At 32.3% G+C, this 21,812-nt stretch overlaps 3 protein-coding genes across 3 annotated transcripts in view; all 3 read right to left on the reverse strand.

Moving 5' to 3' along the window:
* Positions 1 to 3,937: 3,937 nt before the first annotated feature.
* LOC136980014 (uncharacterized) lies at positions 3,938 to 7,839 on the reverse strand. Its single transcript, XM_067276050.1, has 6 exons — positions 7,524 to 7,839; positions 4,982 to 5,060; positions 4,782 to 4,864; positions 4,390 to 4,500; positions 4,270 to 4,317; positions 3,938 to 4,093 (listed from the first exon to the last, which is right to left on the reverse strand). The coding sequence occupies exons 1-6, from the start codon at positions 7,599 to 7,601 to the stop codon at positions 4,001 to 4,003; spliced, it is 492 nt and encodes a 163-aa protein (XP_067132151.1). The 5' UTR covers positions 7,602 to 7,839; the 3' UTR covers positions 3,938 to 4,000.
* A 2,770-nt stretch (positions 7,840 to 10,609) lies between these two features.
* LOC136980163 (uncharacterized) lies at positions 10,610 to 11,410 on the reverse strand. Its single transcript, XM_067276214.1, has one exon. The coding sequence runs from the start codon at positions 11,408 to 11,410 to the stop codon at positions 10,610 to 10,612; it is 801 nt and encodes a 266-aa protein (XP_067132315.1).
* Positions 11,411 to 19,889: 8,479 nt separating this feature from the next.
* LOC136980173 (E3 ubiquitin-protein ligase HECW2-like) overlaps positions 19,890 to 21,812 on the reverse strand; it is a 123,846-nt gene continuing 121,923 nt past the window's right edge. The window contains exon 24 of the mRNA XM_067276225.1: positions 19,890 to 21,793. Within this exon, the coding sequence (XP_067132326.1) occupies positions 21,682 to 21,793 (112 nt within the window). The 3' untranslated portion in view covers positions 19,890 to 21,681. The remainder of the gene's footprint in view (positions 21,794 to 21,812) is intronic.

The following is a 21,812-nucleotide window of genomic DNA, read 5'->3' on the forward strand; positions in this document are numbered from 1 at the left end:
CCAACAGATGGCGCTAACTTCCGACGACCTAAGTTTGCTTTTCTGTGAGGCATTATGCTTTTCTGTGAGAATGGACTAAAGCAGATCATTTTCTACCTATCTATATAAATAAAATACAACGTTTGTTTGTTCCTACCGATTCCTTCGAAATTTTGACACAACGTTGCATTCGAATACGCACGTGTTTTTATATAATATACATGTCGAAATTCCCCCTACTGGGTGGAGATGGACGGGATTAAGGCTTACCGTGAAGAACTTGGCTTCTATTATACTATTTTAGATGCGGTTTTTTGCGTTTTTAATTGCGTTTTAATAGGTTACGTCAACAGAATATACATTAAAAAGGGATTTTTCGATATTCCCTTGCGGGGGAGAGGGACAGGATTAAGGCTTACTGTTCAGAACTCGGCTTTTATTATACTATTTTAGACGCGTGTTTGATTGCGTTTTAATAGGGTACGTCAAAAGAATGTACACTAAGAAGGGATTTTTTGAAATTCCCCTCACGGGGGAAGTATCTATATATATAAAAACGAATATGTCTGTCTGTTTGTCTGTCCTTCATGCATTACTACACTATTTATCTGATTGCCATGAAACTTTGGGAAGTTGTTTAATACACTCCCACAAAGGTTTCTGGCATATGTGAAGACCACCATTTCTCCCCTTCCAAAAATATCTTTATATATGTATTTGTGAACTGTTATCTATATATATAAAAATGAATGTGTGTGTGTGTGTGTGTGTTTGTCCTTCATGCACTACCACACCATTTATCCGATTGCCATGAAACTTCGGGAAGTTGTTTAATACATTCCCGCGAAGGTTTCTGGCACAACCCAGGGCCCCTGGATTTACCAATCCAGGGGCCCTGGGCACAAATTCGGTGGGGGTCCCCCTTTAAGAGTAGGCAAATTTGATGATTTAGAAAATTTACACAAAATACTGTACTTTCAATTAGATTTGAACTAGGAAGTTGTAAATTTCATTTAAAAATAAGGTTATTGTAAACATACATATATTTTATAGAGTAAAACTAATTATTTTAATTTAACTGAAAAATACCTATGTGAAATTTTTTCCCGAAATTTTCCGATTTTTATAGGTTTTTTCTCGGGTTTGGTTTTCTCTGCCTGTTGTCCTCATGATTAGGCCACACTAGGCTGTCGCAGTAATAGAAAAAAAATTATGTTTAAACATAATTTTTTTTTAGTTTTGTGGGGCCCCTTTTTGTGGGGCCCTGGGCACAGGCCCCAAATGTCCTTATGTAAATCCGGCCCTAGGCACATATGAAGACCACCATTTCCCCCCGTTCAAAAATATATTTATATATGGATTAAGGCTTTTATGTCCAACAGATGGCGCTAACTTCCGACGACCTAAGTTTGCTTTTCTGTGAGAATGGACTAAAGCAGATCACTTTCTATCTATCTATATAAATAAAATATAACGTTCGTTTGTTCCTACCAATTCCTTTGAAATTTTGACACAACGTTGCATTCGAATACGCACGTGTTTTTATATAATATACATGTCGAAATTCCTCCCACTGGGGGGGAGATGGACAGGATTATGGCTTACCGTGAAGAACTTGGCTTCTATTATACTATTTTAGATGCGGTTTTTTGCGTTTTTAATTGCGTTTTAATAGGTTACGTCAACAGAATATACACTAAAAAGGGATTTTTTCGATATTCCCTTGCGGGGGAGAGGGACAGGATTAAGGCTTACTGTTCAGAACTCGGCTTTTATTATACTATTTTAGACGCGTGTTTGATTGCGTTTTAATAGGGTACGTCAAAGAGACTGTACACCTAAGAAGGGATTTTTTGAAATTCCCCTCACGGGGGAAGTATCTATATATATAAAAACGAATATGTCTGTCTGTTTGTCTGTCCTTCATGCATTACTACACTATTTATCCGATTGCCATGAAACTTTGGGAAGTTGTTTAATACACTCCCACAAAGGTTTCTGGCATATGTGAAGACCACCATTTCCCCCCTTTCAAAAATATATTTATATATAGATTAAGGCTTTTATGTCCAACAGATGGCGCTAACTTCCGACGACCTAAGTTTGCTTTTCTGTGAGGCATTATGCTTTTCTGTGAGAATGGACTAAAGCAGATCATTTTCTACCTATCTATATAAATAAAATACAACGTTTGTTTGTTCCTACCGATTCCTTCGAAATTTTGACACAACGTTGCATTCGAATACGCACGTGTTTTTATATAATATACATGTCGAAATTCCCCCTACTGGGTGGAGATGGACGGGATTAAGGCTTACCGTGAAGAACTTGGCTTCTATTATACTATTTTAGATGCGGTTTTTTGCGTTTTTAATTGCGTTTTAATAGGTTACGTCAACAGAATATACATTAAAAAGGGATTTTTCGATATTCCCTTGCGGGGGAGAGGGACAGGATTAAGGCTTACTGTTCAGAACTCGGCTTTTATTATACTATTTTAGACGCGTGTTTGATTGCGTTTTAATAGGGTACGTCAAAAGAATGTACACTAAGAAGGGATTTTTTGAAATTCCCCTCACGGGGGAAGTATCTATATATATAAAAACGAATATGTCTGTCTGTTTGTCTGTCCTTCATGCATTACTACACTATTTATCTGATTGCCATGAAACTTTGGGAAGTTGTTTAATACACTCCCACAAAGGTTTCTGGCATATGTGAAGACCACCATTTCTCCCCTTCCAAAAATATCTTTATATATGTATTTGTGAACTGTTATCTATATATATAAAAATGAATGTGTGTTGTGTGTGTGTGTGTTTGTCCTTCATGCACTACCACACCATTTATCCGATTGCCATGAAACTTCGGGAAGTTGTTTAATACATTCCCGCGAAGGTTTCTGGCACAACCCAGGGCCCCTGGATTTACCAATCCAGGGGCCCTGGGCACAAATTCGGTGGGGGTCCCCCTTTAAGAGTAGGCAAATTTGATGATTTAGAAAATTTACACAAAATACTGTACTTTCAATTAGATTTGAACTAGGAAGTTGTAAATTTCATTTAAAAATAAGGTTATTGTAAACATACATATATTTTATAGAGTAAAACTAATTATTTTAATTTAACTGAAAAATACCTATGTGAAATTTTTTCCCGAAATTTTCCGATTTTTATAGGTTTTTTCTCGGGTTTGGTTTTCTCTGCCTGTTGTCCTCATGATTAGGCCACACTAGGCTGTCGCAGTAATAGAAAAAAAATTATGTTTAAACATAATTTTTTTTTAGTTTTGTGGGGCCCTTTGTGGGGCCCTGGGCACAGGCCCCAAATGTCCTTATGTAAATCCGGCCCTAGGCACATATGAAGACCACCATTTCCCCCCGTTCAAAAATATATTTATATATGGATTAAGGCTTTTATGTCCAACAGATGGCGCTAACTTCCGACGACCTAAGTTTGCTTTTCTGTGAGAATGGACTAAAGCAGATCACTTTCTATCTATCTATATAAATAAAATATAACGTTCGTTTGTTCCTACCAATTCCTTTGAAATTTTGACACAACGTTGCATTCGAATACGCACGTGTTTTTATATAATATACATGTCGAAATTCCTCCCACTGGGGAGGGGGAGATGGACAGGATTATGGCTTACCGTGAAGAATTTGGCTTCTATTATACTATTTTAAACGCGTTTTTGATTGTGTTTTAATACGGTACGTCAAGAGAATGTACTGTACACTAACAAGTAAGAAGGGATTTTTTGAAATTCCCCCCACGGGGGAAGTGTTACACATTTATAATAGATACATTTTGAGCCACAACAACGCGTGGCCGGGTCAGCTAGTTTTTTATAAAACCCATCTCTACCCTCAAAATTAAGCTTTTTACCATTTTAAAAACACTATAATTGCAATGAAAATAATTCTTTTTGTTGCAATTATAAAAAAAGTTTATGGTTTACGTATTGAATAGATTTTTAATTAAAAAATTTAATAAGCAGAAATTCACGGAAAACAAATTCAAAATTTCGTGTACGTCGGAGATTCTTCGTCTGAGAGCTTGGACGGATCCAGCGACTGATAATAAGTTTTTACCACTGCGAAACAAATAATCTGAAAATTAAAACGAAATTTTTGTTAAATTATGAATTAGTTCTTTTAATATACTTTATACATCGTTAAGGGATATATTAAAACTACGAAACTACAGTAATTTCAGTTTAAAAGCCGGCAATGATTTTTAATGAACTTCTATACTTTTTATCTGTAAAATAAAAATAATTACTTACATTTAATCCAAGAAAAATGATAGTTATTGCAAAAGGAATAAGATATATCTGAAATAGAAGTTAAGAATTAAATTTCTTCATAATGTATATCTGTATTTTTATATATTTTATAAAGTTTACCAGTTTCAATATAATGAAGGTGATTACTAAAAAGAAAATAGCTCCAGCACACTGCAGAACGATTACGATAATTATCCAAATCATCCAAGGAATTAACGCTAGACGCTTTTCCTTTAAAATAATAGAAATATTTAAAATAACACTTGAATTCTAAACGAATCTATTTAAAAATCGGTTAGTGTAACCCTCGGTGCCAAGATGGCGGCTCGTCTCTGATTCCAGCGAGGAAACAGTGGGACGCACGTTCTAACCTAACTACCCTATTTTAATAAATTACCATAATTATTAGAATAGGTTAGGTTTAGAACGTGCGTCCCACTGTTTCCTCGCTGGAATCAGAGACGAGTCGCCATCTTGGCACCGAGGGTTACACTAACCTAAAAATCACATACCTTAGCCACGGCATATAACAGAATTAAACTTAGAAGAAGAAAAGTTACCATGAATACGAAAACAGAAATTAGACTGACGGTGCCTGTTTCAAAAAGAAAGAATGAATATTCTTAATACCGGTACTAAATATGTTACCACAGAATATTTAATACGAATGAGTAAGTTAAATTTAAAATAAAATTAAATATATAGTCCTTACATGCAATGTCATTGGATATACTGTATTTAAACTTGGAATATTCCACAGATAAAATAATTATACCAACAAACGATGTAATCTGCAAAAATCGAATTTTCATTAAGATAAAAAAATTAAATATACTGTACAGTACAAATTATTTTTACATACAGACACCTAAAAACAATTTGTTGTACGACACATACACGTGTTTTTCCAGGCTTGCTGACGAGGGATGCGGCCCACCCGTAATCGATTCTGGGTCTATTCAATAAGAATATAGTCATGCGGTACAAAGGCGCGTAGAAGATTCGGAAGGTGATGGTTCGACCAATTGAGAGTAATTTAAATTTTTAGGTTAAAAAAAAATCAACAATTTTCTTGGCAAAAGTGTGCTTCGAGGGATTTTTTTTTTTCATTTTTTAATATTTGAATTTAATCGTGACAAGAGAAATACATCAGTTGGTATGTTTGCCGTAAAGTTTCGAACAAACCTGCAGATGCGGCTTGTTCGAAATGTGATGGTAAATTAAATTATCAAAAGCATCGTGATTCTGTTTGTTTTAGATGTCACAAATGCAACACGAAGTAATTTTTAAAGGTAAATTTGAGAAAATATCTTGGAGAACTACTTTTTTCGTTTATTCGGCATCTAATTTGCATAGAATGCGCGTTGAGTGTCGCCTGTGGGCGTGAATAGCCGAACGGGTCACGTGATCGCGTCTCGCTTCCAACAGTCGCCGTCGGGAGCGTCGGCAGTCGCAACCGGAAACGCCGCCATCTTGGACCACCTAGGTGCATTTTCACCAAGATTTGTATCGTAAACTAGTAAGAAAAGGTTAGTTTTCTTCACTATAATTATATTTGGCATGTATTTTTCCCATTATATAGAAAATTTGTTACATCTCATTATGCAATATAACAAGATTTCTATTTTATTCACTGACATTTTCTAGTGTAAGTGTTGAAGTTGGTTCAAGTACACAAAACGATATAGTTTAACATCTAATATAAGTTTTGATACATACTTCGCACTGTTTAGTTTTGTTCTACTAAGTTACAAGTACAGTGTATTATTCTTATTGTCCCTCTTATTTACATCGTAAGTTTTATAACTTCTATAACGGCTAAAATTAAGGACTTATCACACTTTTTTTTGGAAAAAGTTCGAGTAGATGACTAATGTTAGATACTTTTATTTAAAGATGCATTTCGGACTATTACCTCCCTTTTCAGTTTAATCGTGTTATAAGTTATTCTTATTCAACTTTAATTACGGAAAGATAAATTTTTATTTTGTGTAACAATAAACTAGGATAAAGATTTACTTCAGATTATAAATATTTCTAAGTCAAAACATTCATTTTTGGAGTCTTTTTAACGCAATAAAATACATCCTTTTACCCCTCATAAAAACAAGGCATTGGCATGTTTTATACAAATTATACAAATTTTAAAATATGTTGACGTCAGAGATAGATTTGTATTTCACTTGTTAATATCGTAGGGGAGAGTAGGGGAATGGGGGCCCACCTAAGGTATTTTGCATATTTTAAAAGAAAACTTAACAATATTGTGAGAAGTTATTTTAATGGTGCAAGCAGTATACTCTAAGAAATAAAGTGCGTGTGTCAAAACTTGAGTATTCCTCTCCATATTGTTTTAATTATAAAAAACATTATATTGAGCCCCTTTACCCAACCATGTGGGGTAATGGGAACCATCATTTAAAAACATTGAAAAAAGACTGAAACGTTAGAAATGTTTGTTCAAAAACTACAAAACCTAAGTTTTTGCATATGAATTATTAATTTTTTATATTGAATATATGTATTGGTTTCAAAGTAGTTTGTGTGTTTAATGATAAGTTCGAGCATTTTAAATTAAAATCTTTTAATCACTCAATACAATAATCACAAATCTGGAGAATTTGTATTCTCCACAAGATGATGATGATGATATTAGCATTGCTTGCATCTATGTCATCGTCTTCATTATCATTTAATTCTCGTTTAGCCTCATTACCCCTTCACGCCATTTTATGTTTCTAACCTTGACTAGACACAAAGGGATAAAGTGAAATCTTTTCTTCATATGTATTTTAATAGTTGAAGGAATAGTTAGCATTAATATACTGTATATTATTGAAACAATAAGTTATATACAAGGATACATACAGTCGAACAAATGAGTGTTTCAATTAGAAGAAAGATGCACAAAACTGTATTTTCCTCACACAAACATGTGCACAGAACAGCTACCATATTCAGAATTCGAAATTGGCTCTATAACTGCTAGATGCAAGCATCTGTTGGGATTGAAACATAGCCTTGATACATTTCTAAACTTCGATACGTTGCTGCTTTAACCGCCTAACACACTGCTATATTATAAACCTTCGAATATAATTTTATAACATACCTTCTCCATATATTAATTTAAAAATATGACAGAGAATCGCATTATAACTATTAATTAAATTACAAAATAATTTATATAAATAGAGTAATATAAAATGAAATATAATTAACAGTTGTCGGGTAATTTTAAATTATTTACTTACTGCAGTATAAATTCCTGATGCGAAAGAACCGTCTTTACTGTTTAAAAAACAACAGCATTGGTTTAATTGACAGCACATTTTGAATTTTTTTTCTTTTCCCTTCCTTCTGAAAAGATTTCGTATTAATTTATCGAACAGAATTTTTAAATCATCGGGGTCGTAAATGAGCTATCGGCGAATATAAATTCTTCATTGTTAATTTCCTGAATAATGACAGTGGAATGTAGCTGTATCATGATGAACATACACAATATTAGCATTACACAATCTACTCAAATACGTTTTCTACTCTTGTTTGTTTTGTACAGTTGTACGGTGTATTAAATTCTTTCGTTTTTAAATTAATTCGTATTATTATTAAAACGGGAAATATTATTATCGTGTATTTATTACATTTCCTTATTAAAAATTAATTACTTCAAAAATGATTAATAATAAGGAAATGTCGTAACGTATATAAAATAGTTGCGTGAATTTAATTTTAAAAAATCGTATATTTGCCTTTCAAAATTAAGTTTTTCATAGAAAACTAAATATGATTCAATTAATAATTGAGCAATATCTTCGAGAGGATTTAATAAATTTCGTATACGAGGTGGTTCAGATAACACTGTCCAGCCGGTTTTCTTTCAAGGCATGACACGAAACGAAACCAATACCATTTGTCACGTGTCAACGAGCGCCTTGAAAATATCATCATCGCAATTGTTGGCAAGTAACGTCTAAGGATTCTTAATGCCTCGGATTTGGGGTTAGCTCTTCTAGTGTTTCATTCTCTTCACCTCCAGCTTCGTTATTCCCGACCCGAATTTCTGCCACAATATCTATAACACTCTCCGAGGAACACACCACGCTGTGCTGTAGTCGGTTTCATACCCCTCCTGTTATTATTTTATATATAAAAATACATTAAATGTTAAAGTATTTATTTATTAATATATACATATTAATAATAAAAAGTCCACTCCTCTCCTGAAAAAACGAGTTCACACCACACAGCTTACTGTGTGATATGTACTGTATTCATTTTTTCTGGAGGGAAGTCGACTTATCCGAGTGTGGAACAGAAAAGTATATCGATTTATCCTGTGGCAACGAGTTAAACGGTGTCGGGTAAACCATTTTTTTTTATTTTTTTAATATTAATGCCTGTGTATCCAGCGCCGGATAAAGGGGCGGGCAAGCCGGGCGACTCCCCGGGGCGCCAAATTTTGAGGGGCGCCGATATAAAAATAAAATATTTTTTACATTCATTATTTTTTTAGATTTTATAAATTAAAATTGATCATTTTTCATGAGACATCGATTTTTTTAGCAAGCAATAAATTGTTTTTTCTTTAATAATACCAAATAAAGGTCACAACGCTAATTATTTTATTATTGTCAACAGATATAAATAATAATACAATTATTCAAAGAAAACTATTTGTATAGTCAGAATTCATAATAACTAAAAAAAAGATTAATAGACAAAAACAAAAATTTACTAATTAAAATAATGAACCTAAGAATTTTTATGGCTTTATCACACAACATTGATGCAGACAAATGCTTTTTAATCTCTAAAAAGTTTATTTTTACGCGTATTTATTTTGAAAAGATAATTTGTAATCGGTATCACGTATCACAACAATCTACTCAAAAAATGGACGAGATCAAATTTATAAATTACAAATATCAACAAAGTTATGAATAGTCAGTGATACTGGCGCCTGTCATACGCCTTAATGGTTAAATAACTTTGTCTTTCTGTAAACTTTGCATTAACAACACTTGCCGTGCTTTAAATAAATAAATTTTTTACACAGTTCGTTATTGTGTAATTTTAATTTTTTGCCTTTTTTTACTTTTTTTTAAATTTACAGTAAATTTGTATATTCTTGTATGAAAGGGCGCCAAATTTTGTTTTGCCCGGGGCGCTCAAACCCTAGAACCGGCCCTGTATGTATCAATAAATCGGCTGGGACCACAGAAAACTGATAGATGCTTTTTTTTTTTTTTTTTTTTTAACTCTTTCCGCCCTGTGGGCACTAAGAGGGCCTCTTTTAGTAGGCCCATTATGGGTTCGGCCAGGCCCACAATGGGGCGACCGGGTGGTGAGGACGGGGCCCGACATATCCGAACGGACCACCCCCCGAAAAATTCCTGGGGATTATTCGACCCGTTCGGATTCGATCCCGGGTCCCCCAGAGCGGTAGGCTGCCACCTTTACCGCTCGGCCATCCGGCCGTCAACTGATAGATGCTAACACACGTTCCAGGTATCTGGTTTAATAGCGAGGTTGAGGTCTAAGTTTTAAACGCGAAAACGTGAATGTCAGACGTTCAGCGACGCTTTCCTGTAAGCCTAGAAGTTTGACAATGGCATTTGGAATGTCAGTGTAATCATGCTCGACATTCCATACGTCATTGTCAAACTTACTAGGCTTACAGGAAAGCGGCGCCGAACGTCCGACGTACACGTTTTCGCGTTAAAAACTTCGGCCTCAACCTCGCTAACATCTCAAGATGGAGTAATGATTAAGTAACGAAATTTGGCACGGTAGCCTGTGTATAAAGGACATTGATGCTATTAGGTTTTGGTTATGAAAGATCGAAGGGATGGAAAGAGAGAGGATGGTCACGTATCGTATCTCGAGAGGGTCCGGACTTAACGAAAATGTTATTGGTTGTTAGCATTCACACTTTTTTCTTTTTATAAAATTCATATCTACTCTCAAAATTAAGCGTTTTTGCCATTTTTATAATAGCGAGGTTGAGGCCGAAGTTTTAAACGCGAAAACGTGTACGTCGGACGTTCGGCACCGCTTTTCTTCTAAGCCTAGAAGTTTGACAATGGCGTTTGGAATAATTCCACTGGACTTTCCAAGCGCCATTGTTAAACTTCTAGGCTTACAGGAAAGCGGCGCTGAACGTCCGACGTACAGTACACGTTTTCGCGTTTAAAACTTCGGCCTCAACCTCTAATAACTAGCTGGGGTACCCGGCTTCGCTCAGGAAATTGATATGAGATTGTGTGGTAGTTGGAATAAAAGGATAAATTTTAAAATATAAGAGGTAAAAAACTTTATTGAAAACACATTCTATTTACAATACTTGTTTATAAACAATTTTCATTTTGTTATCAGGGGTATATATGTACAATTTTTCGAATTTCCTACTCGAGAGCAAGCTGCGTATAGTTGACCGTGAGAGAAGCAGGAGTCTTTGAGGTTGCAATGTTTTAAAGTGTGTCCTTTGCGCTTTGTTAATTGTAAAACTATAGGCTAATTTGATTGGAAATTGCAGTCTTTTAAATTGAAATGGTAGTTCGGTAGAGATCAGTAGTATTCTGGGGATAAATACCGCGTGCCCTTTGTCCTTTCCAATCAAAAGTTCGGCTTCGATGATGATATTCGATAGCTCTTTGACGATCATCCTGGTTCCATTACATAGTTTTGGTGAGTTCAGATTTCTGAGTAATATGATCGGAGATCCAATTTTTAATCGAAGGCAGTGTAATGGTATTCCTGGTACTTGCAAACAGTTTAGAAATTCTGTAGGGAAGTTGACACTTTCTTCAACGTTTACCATCGTGTCGATCGATTTGTATATTCTCTCCTCACCGGGAATTTTCTTTTGAATGTTAAAGTTGATATTGTCGACAATATTATTTTTAGTTGCCAAAATTGCCCTTTGAAATAGCCACTCCGGATTGGTATAGTTGTGAACAATGTTTGGATAAATTTGGTCGATGAGTTCGTTTTCGGTAGTGGCTATGTTGCAAAAATCACCGTTGAGTTCAATGAGGCCGGTCGTCTGGTCAGTGGGATATGTGCCTTCGCCTATTTGTAAAAGTTTTTGAGTAAAATGTGCTGTTGTTTCGTCTTTCGAGAGTTCAACTCTCATATTTTTTGTTAGTCGCAGTATTTGTATGTGTGGCCAGAGATGTGACTTTTTTTTAAGCATGCATTGATCTCGTCCGCTGGTGTTGAATTGGGGATAACTGGAAGTGTTTGTCGAAAATCTCCTGAGAGTATGAGTAGAGCTTCTCCTGTCACTTCAGAGTTTCCTCGCAAGTCTTGTAATGTTCTGTCCATGGCTTCCAGTGAGTTTTTATGTGCCATTGTGCATTCGTCACGGAATATAATTTTAGCTTGTTTTAGAAGTTCACCCGTCCAGATCCTCTTGAGATTTTACATACCGGGAATTGTTCTTCGGCTATATTCAACGGTAGTTGTAGGGCCGAATGGTCAGTTCGTCCTCCTTCCATAAGTGTGGCTGCAATGCCGGGTGATGCTAGTGCAAGTGCGATGTGTTGTTTAGCACGTACTTCCGCCAGCAATAGATTTATTAGAAACGTTTTCCCGGCGCCGCCTGGTGCGTCCAAGTAAATAATTCCTCCAGTGTTGATCCGGTCCATGATAACGTTGTAAATTTGTTTTGATTGTCATTGAGGAGTGGTTTGTTGTGAGCAATGTATTGAAGTAGTTCGTTGACGTTGTAGCTTTTTTCCTTTGTAATTTCGAAGTTTAGCACACTGAAAGCATCTTTTCGTGGTGCTGGCATCCCAAGTTGTACTAAGGTCTGGTTTTTTATTGCTAAACATTTATATTCTAGGCGAATGAGTGTTTCATTGAAGATGTCGTCGTTGAATTCGATGGCGTTCTGGATGAGCTTGTCGGATTTGGTATGGTATGTCATTACTCATATTCTCTTTGAAGGAGTCCCATAGCTGTTTTGGATTCGATGAGTTACATGCTAGAATTAAGGCGAATAAGTCTCCGATTTGTTCAGCTGAGGCTGTGATTGAGGCTTCTAGTAGTGTTAATTCCCAGTGGTTGTCGTTTTCCAGTAGTCCTAAGCGTTGGCATGCTTCCCAACGCTTAGGACTACTGGAAAAATGGTCAGTGGGAAATTTCTAGAGGGCGAAACTTCCAGCCCTTCTTCAACAGCTCGTCCTTCAGGTAAAAACTGGAACCTTCTTCATGGATGGGGGATAGAGGGCTACCACACCATATAACTCCCTTGATCGTACCGGGTCTCGTTTTTGAGTTTTAGTGGTACGCACATTGTACACTTGCTTTAATATATATTGATTAAAACTATAAAAGTTTTATAACAAAATCTCATAACAGCCGGGAAAGTCACTCAACTCATTACTAGTTTTTTCTTTTTTAAATGTCAGACTACGATTCCTTTTATAAGAAAGATACCACTGGAAATCTGAATATTTTTATGTAAAATGTCGTACTAAAATTTATGGTTAGAATTTAAAAAAAAAAAAAAAAAATGTATATCCAAAGAAAAACATCCGTAATATAAAAGAAATATTGTGCCAAGTAAAAAATATGGCACCCGAAATAAAAGTCAAATTTTTCTAGAGTTTTTTTCTCTCTGCCGTAGGCTTTATTGTCTCTGCACTTCGTGTTCTTGCTTTAGTAACGTGGTGAAGCGTTGGAGAACCAATTTCAAAGACATTGTTTTCTTCACACAATGAAAGTCAGTCAGACGACTGAGCCAGTGGCGAGTTCAGGATTTAATTTTGGGGAGAAATCATTGGCGTATCGTTCTACATTCGACACCCATATTGCACCACTGGCTAACAAGTGAATTTGATCCCTTAACACTGGTTGAAGATTTGGTTCCATTTGTACAGGTGCGAACCAGGTCGGCTCGGGTCCGACAGGCAGGCTCGTGTAGTTTTTCGGGTTTCTTCACGTCGTTAAAGTCCGAATAGGAGTCAGTTTCCCTTAAAAGACCTCCCGATTGGTAGATCGCCTCGAATTGGTACTGTACGTTATATAGAGGGTACGACTATAGGTGGTGTGAATATATTCGTTTAAATTAATAGCAGCTATTTTCTGAAAGTATAGAGCAGGCATAAACTTTGATGTGAAATGACCTTTATAGATGAATATCTTTTGATATCAAAGTTTATCGAAGTGTCCGTTTTCTAAATGTATTATTTATATACGAAAACTTATTGCCTTTCTACGTTATATTATAGTAAACAAACCTAGACTAAAGTTAATATATTTAGTCATCCTAGAATAGTATAATCAAAAACAAAAAGAATATAAGAGAGTCTTACATTAATTATTCTTGGTGGTAATAATTACATTGTTATTAGTCAATGTCCCATCAATTATATCTTAAATTTTTTTATAATATATCCTGTAAAAACATAATTTATGGAGTTGAAATGGTTCAGAAATTATAATCTTTTCAATCATTTTAATAATAATATTTCTAAAAAACATTAAATAAATTTGTAATTAACAACAGACAATGCTCCAGTACAGAAAAAAAAGTCTTACTATCCCTTTATCATCATTTAATTTCAAAAAGCTTTTGTCTTATTTGAATATTCTGTTTTTGAGAGAGAGACCTAAGAATAAAAGTGAGGGCTTGCTTATAAAATATGGAAACAATCATGAAACGGTACCATTTCTGTAATTTTATCTAATTTATTAAAAACAGATAAAAATGTAGGAAAGTTAAGTTTGTCACTTAAAATATATTACATGTCATCTTTTCTTAAATATGTTTATAATTAATACGTTGGATTTCCGTTTTCATTATTTTCCACACTAATTGCAAAAGACTTTATTGTTTACATTTTTCAAAATCTTTGTAATTTTTGAGATAACTGTCTTAGGATTAATTTTTTTTTTTATAAACAGTCTGTTCAATAAAAAAAGTATTATATTAATAAACACAATATACAAAACAAGTAGTGAAAACGTTAGTTTATAAAAATAAAAAGAGAAAAACTATTCTAAAAATATAGAATATTTAAAAGATATCAGAAAAATAATAGTTAAACTATTATTTTTCTGGTATCTGTATACTACATATCATCATATAGAATGTGTATGTAGATATCAGAATCTACCACATTATTATTTGTGTATATCACACTTGTGGCTACAGTTCTCTCAAATTGTTTAGAACAACAACTTTAAGCCACAGTTTCTATTGACAGCCAAGCTTGTACTATGATCTGAGGTTAAGAGGAAAACTTCTTGGCAAGTTCTGCCACCAGAACAGCATTAATTAATTTAAAAAATTAAATATAAATTAGTAATTTGTAATACTCGAATAATTTATCAAGTCTGTTTTCCTATGCCTTTATAATATGAAATATTTAATATTTCATTCACATTACTAGCGATTAAAAAAAAAATATATTAAAACCGGCTCATAAATTTGATAGCTTCCTTCCTTTAGAAATACATAATAAGTATCAATCATTATGATAAATTACATAATTATTATTTTTATGCAGTTGAATAGCCAGGTGTAAATTTACTATTTTAATTTTATGCCTCCTGTAACAGGAATATTCCTATTTACAAAATAAAGATTTATAATTATAATGAATAAAAAGTTTAGTTTATTGAAATTCAGATAGTTCAGTAAATGTGATATAAACATCATGAACTTTTCTATAATTAATTAAAAGTAGTGTTTTCTAATGAATTATGGAGTATTTTAGCATTTATTTGATATGATATATATGCAACACAGTTATACATATTTAAATGTATGGTATATTATCTTATTTCAGATATTTTTGAATGCACTTTGAAAGCAATAATAAATAAACCAGCTTTAATTTGTAAAAGAAACTGTATAATCTTTCTTTGTTTTCAGAATTTCTAAATAATATGATATAATATATGCTACAATATTTTTATTTAGAGTAACAACTTATAAAACTGTGTAATACATAGTCCCAATTTAGGTTTATTTCTGTAGGTACGCCCCTCCACACTTCTCTCGTTGTTTTGGCAACAATGCTGTGTCTTTTGACTGGCATAGGAATATGGCACTGTAGTTCTGGGCTACCCAGCATACAGTTCAGATCTATCACCATATGATTATCACCTGTTTGGTTCTTTATAGGAAGTTTAGAAGAGAGGTGATTCATCTAGAGAAGTGGTTCCCAACCTTTTCTAGGATGCGGAACACTTTTGTGAGCAATTTTCTTTAGCGGAACACTTACTTAAGTTAATATGGAATACATAAGCTTGTCATCAGTTATTTTATTAGAATTGAGCAGTTATAATTCAAAATCTCTACTCATATTATTAATGCAATTCTAAGACAGGAAAAAACATACCTAAATAACTTTAATGGGAAACTTGTGCCTGATGTTTTTTACATATTTCATTCAGTTTTTATCATTGCCTTTATCTTATTCGAAACAGTAGTAAATAATACGAGTCGTACGAGTACATATATATTTAAGTTTATGAAAATTTTATGATTTTAATTTTTTGATATTCGGCGGCTCAAATACGATTGTACACTTTCCGATTTGCGACTAAATCTGCGGAACACTTGGGAGATGCTTACGGAACACCGGTTGGGAACCACTGATCTAGAGCATTGAAGTCTCTGACTTCGTAATGCAGTGGCTCTGACACAAGCCAAAAGATTTCTATTCTGCAGGGCTAACATCATTGCCAAAACAATGAGAGAAGTGTCAGCATGTAGAGTATCTAAAGAAAGAAACATAAATTGGGACTATGTAATACATACAGTTCCATTACATTACTGAAATTCCATACACAACTTTAACTGCCCTTGTATATTCAAAAGCAATTATTAAAGCTATCAAATTATGTAATATGATATTAGAAAATCATAATTATATTTGTTAATTAGATTAGATCAAAGAATTATAAACTTACGTGGTCACAAAACAGATAGTTGTGTGATTTGTATGACTTGAAATCACAGAAGTATTTTTCACATTATAAATATTTTGACTACTATAAACAATGTTACCAAATGTATACAGCCAAACCTCTAAAATTGGCACTAAACCAAAAGACCTCAAACAATAAAAACTATATAAAGCAATGAGACCTACATACAAGTTTGAGTTTGGAGTTGAAAGTCACGGTGCAAAATTGTGTTTAGTAATTCACAGTAACCAAAGGTTGGCTATTTAATATTTATGGGGAAAATCTCTTCAAAAGTATTTATTGGGGCATTACAGAGATGGTGCTATATCAAAGTTTCACTGCATTTATTTTAAATGGAATTTGAAGAATTTAATAGCCAACATCACAATATAGGCCTTAAACCTTATTAAGTAATTTTTCTATTATAATTTTGATAATTGTTAAAGAATTTCTATTTGATTTTTAAATCACTTGAAATAATAAAAGAAATGAATATATAATTTTAAAAAGGTTTTGTATTCTAAGTATCATATTTAAATTTTAAATTATGATTATTATATCTTTAATATTTTTTGGCCAATTTATAGATAACATTAAATTGAATCCTATTACCCAAATATCTCATCTAATTTGTGCTACTACATACTATACCCTTCAAAAAAGAAACTTTAGTGTAACTACTTTGTTTATTGAGTTATAAAAATAGATTTATAATTTTTTATTAAGACCCAATCTTCTTCACCCATTTCAATTCTTAAAGCTAATTTATCCAAATAGATAACGTCTACAAAAATTTATAAGATAATTCAGAAAGAATATTTAAAGTATATCTGCAAATCTCCATCAACCAAAATATTCATTTATTTGAAAAACTTAACTTCATTAAATTTCCTTTTTTTCAAGGTCAATTAAATGTTTTTGAATACACCTTCAGATTGAATGTAAATTATTAATGGCAAATATTCACTTACCACTATACTGTGTCGTTTAACTGTGTATCGTTCTTCATCTGTTATCTGATTTGTATTTATTCATTCTGGTCCTTTTCCACATACGGAGTGTCCCATGAGAAAAGGTCGATATTCCAGGTGGTGAGAGGATAAGTTATTTTAAGCAACAAAGTTCATATAAACGTGTACCCTATCCCAAATAAGAAACATTAGAATATTTATTTTTCAAGAAACAAATTTCCAACAGTTTATACTAAATTTTTTAAAAATTTTACTGTCAACTTCAATGGATTTTTCTACTGTATGAGAACATGTGTTGCTTGTCTAAGTGTATCTGTACATTCCTTTACCTGAGTTATCAGTTCATCTGGTATATCCATCTTCCTTCAGTTTACTTCATTCTTCATCCAATTCCATAAACAAAATACTAACAGCATTAGATCTCAAGATCTTTGTGGCCAGTTAATGGCACTATCATGATCAATCCACTGATTAGGGAAAATGCTATTGAGATGATGTTTCATATTCCTGATAGAGTGAAGTCCATCACACTGAAAGTATGTAGCATTCCATGTTGCCAAAGGAATGTCTTATAGTTATGCACCTAATGTATTTTGTAAATTTTGAAGGTAACTGTGTCCTGTTAGATCCTGTTATTTTAGAACATTACTATCAATGTGCCATTGATCATACTGCATCACACATCGACTGTAAAATTTCAGCTCCATCTCTGAAACTATTTAGAACAGAGCATATACAGTATTTATATAAACTTTTTTGCTTAAAATAACATATCCCCACCTCTCAGAATGTTGACTCTTCCTCCTGAGACACCCTATATATAGTTTTTAGGATTTTTCTTGAAACAAAACAATAAAACAAAGAAAAACAGTAGATCTATCTGCAAATATACATTAAGTTTATATATACAAGAAAAACAAGATTGCATGCAGAAAATATAGCAACTGCTTCTGTTTTCAAACCTTTTCTCATATCTCTTTGTCTTATATCACAAAGCAGACATAAGAAAAAAGAATAATGAATGCTTAGGTTATTTTTCATTTAAGAACTGCATACTTGTATATTATTCAGAAGTAATGTGACAAATTCTTAAAAGTATCTAGAAGATCTAAAGATAGTTTTAATCTTTTAGCCTGTCAATCTGTTAAGACAAATTCAAAAATATAGTTAAAATAATATATGTGGCTCTTAGCAAGGAATTTTTTTTAAAGTACTAAAAGAATGTATGGTGGATAATTTACTGTAAAGTAATATCTTTTGAACCCAATTTATTATTTGAAGTAAAATAGTCAAAAAATTTTAATGATCGTTCTTTCCTTTAAAAACATTTTTAAAGTAAACAATGAAAAACAATTTTTTTAAATTGTCTTTCATTTCTTTTTAATTTACTAAGATAATTGTTGATGGACTTGTAGAAAACTGTTTATAATATATACAGTACTAAACATTTATTGAACGGTTTTTTATACAAGTGAACTTTGTAAATTTAGTAAGTTCTTACTAATTGAGCTTCTATTTATTTTTAATGTGAAGTTCTCTAATGATGGAATTGTGGCAGATATTTCAAGAAAGATCAAACAGCATCTTTTACTTCTAAAAATTTAGGCTGGTTTATTTATTATCAGTTTTATTCAAAAGAGGTATGCAAGAATACTATAGCATATGGTTGTTATTTCTAAAAAATAATTTTGTAATCCTTACAGTATAACTTTAAGTATTAAGAGGGCAAATGTATTTGTTTACTATGTAGTTAAATTTTGGGAAGATTAAATCTGTTATAATTTTTTATCACTTTTTTTGATTTGATTATTTATTTGATATTGTAAATTTGGTCTACTGACCAATTAAAATTTGAGGATTTTTTTTATAGTTAATAATAATTATAATAATACATATTTTATTACAAATAAGATTTTCCCATATCATATTGGCCTTAAATTTAATGTATATTCATTAGTTTTTCTAATTTCAATCTTTGAATTTTCATAGATTAGCATGATCTGTATTCAAAATTATAATTTCTATTTCAATATGTAAATGAGTTAAAATATTAAATGTTTCATTTATGTTTAACTATGTTATGCAGAAATGTGAACTCTCATTCTGCTTTTTGCATGTTTTTGCAATATAAAGTTTTTAAATTTCAATGCACATATATAAATTAATACATTCTGTCTTATAATTTCCTCATAAAATTTTAGGTTCAATACTATACACTATAAATGAAAACAATCTAAAATATATAATACATAACTAAATAAATATTTTATTTAGTCATCTAATTAATTTAATATATGAATTATTTGATTTTTATAAATACCTTTAAATATAAAAATTTGTAAGGGTAAACAATTTTTATATTTAAAGTTTTGTAGTTTTTAAAAGGAAAATTTTGTTTTGAAAAGTAACATTAATCAAAACTCTAACATGGAGAATATTAAATTTTATTTTATTTTTCACTGTTTCAATAAACTATCACTTTATACTAATAATAAATTAATGGTAGTGTGTGTATGTGTGTACAGAACATCCACTCAGTGCTAAGTAAAATCTTAGAAGTCTACTAAACACTGAGTGAAGATATTTTAAATGTTCTTTAACATAATGTATTTAGTTCTACTTTGATTGTATTGATGGAAACTTTACATTGAATGAAAAGATAAAAGTATCTAGTAGAAAATTATTTAACACAATTATATCATAAATGTAAAAAAGATCTTAGGCAGGGCAGAATTTTATTAGAAACATTTCTACTGGCTTATAAATTAGGACTGTATATTTTAGTCCAAAATCCAGTTAGATTCTTTTGCATCAAAGACCCTGTTCTTGTTGCTAGGAAATAAAAGTACATATTTGTACACAAAGCTACACAAATCAATTGCAGCAGATAAAATATAATAAAAATTTTTGTAACATCACAATTACATTTACAACATCTTGATAAACAAGATCAGAAGAGCATCCTCTCCTGGTTTCTATTTAATTGTTAAAATGCACAATATGTAGCATAGAAAATGAATTACACCATATCTGATAGATCACAGAAATATATAAGATGCTATGAAAATAATAATAATAAAACCCACAAAAATTCAAGTATTGAATATTCAGCAAACATTTTATCACTTTTATTGCTTTGGCCAACCTAATTATGAACAATAACCAAAGCAGACATTCTTGATTTGTTTTATAAATAAGAAAATCTTTTCTTATGAAAAACAAAATTCACTGGTAGAATATAAGAATAAAAATCATAACAGTAATGGCCATATAAAAATCACAGTCAATACCTATTTGTGGCATAGAAATTATGTGATAACTAACTACTATGCAGCAGTTATTCCTGACATCTATGGTTCTATTATCATTCTGTTAATAGGCAAAGCCACAAAAAAATGGCTTGCAGTCACAAATGGCACAATAGTTATAAAATTATTATATGGCAAAGTATTATACAAACCTAATTTTCAGAAAAAGATTTATTGAAATGATGTACATATATATACATACATGCATACATATATACGTTTATATGTATGTATGTAATATATATATTTAAACCACTGGCAACTGGTTGCTAATGCTTCTTGGTGTATTAGATAGGATATATTTACCAGGAACTGATCCCGTTCTTACTAATTAACTGCCACTCAGAGCAGTCTGGAAGATAAAAACTTTATTAGCAAGCAAGTTCTCTTACTGCACTATTTATTTACATACTGGAAGGAAAAAAACAAAAGATATTTTAAGACATTCAATACTTGATGTCATCCTTTGGTTCATCACTATAATCTTGGAGTTAAATCAAGTAACTATATAGGAAAGGGTAGAGTTTTTTTAAGTTGCCATATGCAAGCCAGTTCATATTTACATCAAAACCAATATTAGCTCTTGTGTTTGAGCATGGTTTAAGTTGCCACTGGCTTCCTAATGCAATTTAGCAGGATGTATTCCCGTTTATGGGTACTCTATACATTTCTGCAGGCAAAGAAATTATAATTGATGTTACAACCAAATCAATGGTTGTTTTCAAGGCCTTTGGTTTTTAACTAGGCTTGAAGCCCCAGTCCTTGCATAAATATAGTGAGCTAAGGAGACTTAATGTTGCACATATTTAATAAAGCAATTTATTATGTTTATTTTATCAGACACAATTTAGATGCTATCTGTGGAAAAAGCAGAGATTGTCATTTTTTAACTATATTGGATGTGCTCCAAGGAACTTTTCTTCTATACTATGTGTGATGATTAATCCATTGTAAAATTGTCCTGAGTACATCCAGTGGGATCATGATGATTATAGTTTTAGATAATGATTGGCAATACTGTTTTCACTGATGTTTTCAACAAGCAAAAATGGGTGAGGACAAAGGCAATAACTGAAGGCTTCCTCTGAAAATAATAATAATGACAAAATTATGAAATTGTTAGGAGCACTTCTCTCAGTATCAACCAAAACATTATGTCTTGATTTTGCTGCTAGTAGATTCAATAATTCATAAATAGTTTTTCATTCTATTCCAAAAGTACTCGATTCTTCAACTGCCAACAGAAGTTTTTCATAGAGCATTTCAAATGAGGTATATGGGGGCAAGTCCAGTCGGTTGAAACAAGTGTGAGCACTATATAAAAAAAAAGTTA

This window comes from Centruroides vittatus, unplaced genomic scaffold, assembly GCF_030686945.1.
Source record: "Centruroides vittatus isolate TY-2023 unplaced genomic scaffold, ASM3068694v2 contig_1159, whole genome shotgun sequence".
In the NCBI taxonomy this organism is placed as follows: Eukaryota; Metazoa; Arthropoda; class Arachnida; order Scorpiones; family Buthidae; genus Centruroides; species Centruroides vittatus.